Genomic DNA, 4,167 nt, shown 5'->3' with positions numbered 1-4,167 from the left:
ATTGTTTCCTTACTCTTTTGATAAATATTTCTATAAATAGGGAATAAACTCATCCTTCTTTATCCTAATTATGGGGACTGCATTTAACCAAAGGCCCATGGAGGGAGAGTGTGAAAGTGGTAAATTCACCCCAACCCCACACCATGGCGCACAAAAAGAAGTAAAGGCTTAAGGCTTATTTAGGCACCTATCAATCATTTTGTGCAACCTGGAATTACTTATATACAAACAAATGGGTTCAAATCTGAGTCTTGACTGCATATCTGACACTTTCCTCTTCAAGTATGTTTCTTTTCTAGAGTTGCCAAGTCACCTCCTATCAGATACACTGTATCTCTATGGACTCTATTCAGCACTTGGTGAATGTTGAATATGCCTTAAGCAAAGCAGAATCTATTTCATTTGTGAAGAATAAATGACCATACTCTGTTCAGCATGTACAAAGCTGTTGGTTTATTCAGCTGGGAAGCTGGGGAAAGGCTTCCTTTGGGAATGAACAGCAAAAATGTGTTCATGAACAAGGCACTTTTACACACACACACACACACACACACACACACACAGAGGAACATATTATCGTTACATAAACATCAACAGATTTTAATTTTTAGACCCCTCTACCTCTTCCCACCTTCCCCTAAAAAAAAAAGAAAAAGAAACAAAGAAAGAAACAGGTTTTTGTAACATTTAAAAACCAACTTCATAGAACATCTACATAGGAACAGTTACTGATACATTCAGTTACACTAACATTATATGGTTTCAGTTCAGTAACAAATTTTCCATTAACAAGTATTTTCTTCTACCTACTATAATTCCCTCCTTTTTCCTTAAGAGGAGACAACTAAGGTTCAGCAGAAACTACTCATTAGGTTATAAACATTCTCCTCTCTCCTTAAAGTCGCTATACATTTATAGAATTTGTGATTCCATTAATGCTTCAATTTTTTGATGCCACACTGTATACAGAACTTGATTATGGAGAATAGGAAAAAGCAAAACTAAAATAAGGAGAGATATATATCTTTAACAATCTGTTTTCTGATTCCCTTTAGATGCCCAGTCAACCAGGATCACACAAAGGTTTCACTCTTTATTGTAGGTGTGTGAAGACTTACTGGTCTCATGCATTTTATGTATGTTGATTTCTACGTTTTGACTCATCTAAATAAACACAGCAAGATTCATTTACAAGGGTACATATGCTTTCTATTCAGCCAGAAAAAAAAAATCTAAAGCTAGATGTAGAAAAACAATGATGCTAAAAAACTCTTCAACTTCAGACTGTATTAGGCTGAGAATTTCTGCAGTAAAGTTCCTGAAAAGTTTGCAATGGACATGGAAAGTGCATGAAGTACTGCTCCAGGGAACATCATACAGATGAAATACTTTAATCCACTAACATAAATGCTCTCTTAATTTTTTCCCATTGGTCTTTGGAATGGGTTTTATTTGTTCTTGACTAAGGTCTGGATGCCAAGATGCAGGAAATATATTGCCTATGGAACAGGTGTCTGTTTAATCCCCAGGTATGATCTTACAAGCCACTTTAGCTAGAGACTGCCTGGTGGGAGCCTATAAAATGTTTATGCTGTAACTGCAGGTTCCATAATAGGTCTGGAGCAGTGTAGGCTACTACTACACTACTGCACTCCCTCCCCACAAAACAGGAACTCCTAAAGGGTGCCATATATAGGTCTACCAATATAAAAAGAGGGAGATAAATCCAAATTCCCACCATTTTCTTTTATCTAGTTATTCAATTTAACTCAGCTACCTCCCTAGAAATGAGTATCAGAGAAAAGTATGCTCAGAAAGGTGTTACTGGGAGTAGCTAACTTACCACTTTCCACAATGGCTATTCTGAAGGTTGGGTAACAAATGGGGTAGTGGCCTCCTTTTCCTTCCCATTAATAATTAGGTATCTAGTTAAGTCCATTAGACAGGCAGAGTAAACTGCGGGGAGAACTAAGTGTGGAGAATAGTCAACTTATCTCTTGTAATAAGGTCCCTTCTGACTAATTCTCTACTGAAGTTCTCATTTTAACCACAGGGTCTTTCAAAGTGAATGCTCACAATGCACATCTTCTGTACTGGAGTTATAGGACTCTTGGGTGTTATATTCAGTACTTGATCGTATTTTGGCATACCAGGACAGTTTGGTTGAGAAGATGTTTGTTAGTTCCTCAACTGTGGGCTGTGTAACGGTATTCCTTTCTCAACTGGCAACATGAGAGATATGAGAAGGAACGGTGGATCTTTATAGTGATGCAGTTAGGAGTTTGTTAACTGCCTTTTGGAAGTCAGTGTAGGAGTAAGTAGTGTTGATGGGTTCAGTGCGGGTTGTTTCCTTAACTGTTTTAGTTAACCAACCACAGCAACAACCAGAAACACATGAATTAGGAATTTGTTTTAGGTACTCAGGTATGGGAGTGGCTCTACTCAATGTTCGGCTTAACTGTTTGGTGGCAAATTGCAGTGCCCCATTTAGAGTGGCATGATCTCTAGAAAGCCGGCTGGGACTCATAAGGGGCTTTTGAAAAGGTGGGACTCCACAAGAAGCTAAAGGAGGCCATTCAGGAATTGGTTCCAGTTTGGGTACACAATGGGAGCAATGGGAGAGTCTTAGTCCTATCTCTCGTAGTATATGGACTGGTGTGCTAGCATCCAAGAGTTTAGCATGATACAACCAGGAATTAGGATTTAAAGATTTCCAAGTTGTAGAATATTTTAAAAGGCACTTAACCTGCCAGGCAAGACTCTCAAGAGGTGTTAGGTTGGGCACCACAGGGTCCTCTTCTTCAGAGGAATCCCACTCTTCCCCAGAACTCTCATTTAGGTAGTTAGCATTTTCTTCTTCCTCACTTTCTGATTCTGATAAGGGGTCAGGAGAGGGATTTCTAGGACCCATTAGAATAGAACAACAGTATAGAAAAAAAGGTACCAGAAAAAGGTAACAATCTAAGCCAGTAAAACACTAACACTGGCAAATAGAAGCAGAAGATGAGAAATCCTTTCAATAGGATTCATTTGTCTGTTTCTCAGTCTGTTACACACACACAGTATGCCTCTGGCTCGCACCACTGTGCAGTTCTTCAAGATTATGTTGTATATTCTTCACTTACAAAGAAGACAGCTCAGTTCTCAGGACCAGTTCAGTGTGTAAAATTTAGTCACTTACCAGTGGCACAGGTCAGAGTCTCTCCTTCAAATCCTGGCTACCCAAGAAGAGAAGGGGTCCTTATCTAGGCAAGCTGATTTTCTTAGCATGGTCTCAACTGGTTGTGAAATTATGAAGAGACACTTTGTGTACTCTTTTTTGCTGGCAGAGATATTATATCTATTTCATAATGAAAAGAAACTCAGTGGTCGCCTTCTTTGTCCGCTGGTGCAGCAACTTTTGCACAGAGGGATGGTGGGACGAGGTGTCAAGGATCTGTCTGGTGTGCACGGATCTGATGTTTTCCATAGGTGGTGCAAATGTCCTTGGAAACTGGTGACTTAGTTGTTGGACTATCTGGAAAGGTAGCCTTAACCTGTGAATGAGAAGACTAGAGACATGATATTAAAGCCTGAAAGCACTGGGTAACATTATTATCCATCTAACTTTATAGACTATCCAAGCACATGGTGTTGAGCAAGAAACCTTATCAGCTTTCCCATCTCTAGCACATAGGTTTAGGCAGAGTTTCCTACTGGGAATGGATCCTACCAAGACAAAATTGGGAAGAAGAGCCTGGGGCCACTTTAATCTTTTGTTGGTACATATCTGGGCTAGTTTGTTTTTTATCATGCAGTTCTAGCCCAGGAAATTACTTCTGCAAGAGCAGATCCCTTATGCTCCAAACTCCAAATAGGGAGCTATAAAAGATATCTTTTTTATCTTTAGAGGTGCTTGTTGGGATTAGTTTTAGGGGACCTGTGCTGGTTGTAGAGTTCTATCCGTTAGAACTCTTGCTGGGACCCCAGAGGTTGTGGTCCTATGACCATACTCTACAGATAATGAGGGAAGATGGCAGGTAAAAATCTTAATATAGCAGGAGTTAAAATGAATATAAACAGCTTAAGTTGACAATTAAAAGGCAGACACTCAGACTGGATCAACAAAACAAAACAAGATTTAACAATATGCTGCTAACAAAAGATATTTTAAAGCAAAAAGACCCA

At 39.3% G+C, this 4,167-nt stretch overlaps 1 protein-coding gene across 1 annotated transcript; it reads right to left on the bottom strand.

The window, feature by feature from the left end:
- Positions 1-2,260: 2,260 nt before the first annotated feature.
- Positions 2,261-3,070, bottom strand: DCAF16 (DDB1 and CUL4 associated factor 16). The gene has a single exon (XM_065878288.1). The coding sequence runs from the start codon at positions 2,909-2,911 to the stop codon at positions 2,261-2,263; it is 651 nt and encodes a 216-aa protein (XP_065734360.1). The 5' UTR covers positions 2,912-3,070.
- Between the last annotated feature and the right edge of the window lie 1,097 nt (positions 3,071-4,167).

This window comes from Phocoena phocoena, chromosome 5 (genome assembly GCF_963924675.1).
Source record: "Phocoena phocoena chromosome 5, mPhoPho1.1, whole genome shotgun sequence".
Lineage (NCBI taxonomy): Eukaryota > Metazoa > Chordata > Mammalia > Artiodactyla > Phocoenidae > Phocoena > Phocoena phocoena.
This window is presented reverse-complemented; position numbering and strand designations above follow the sequence as displayed.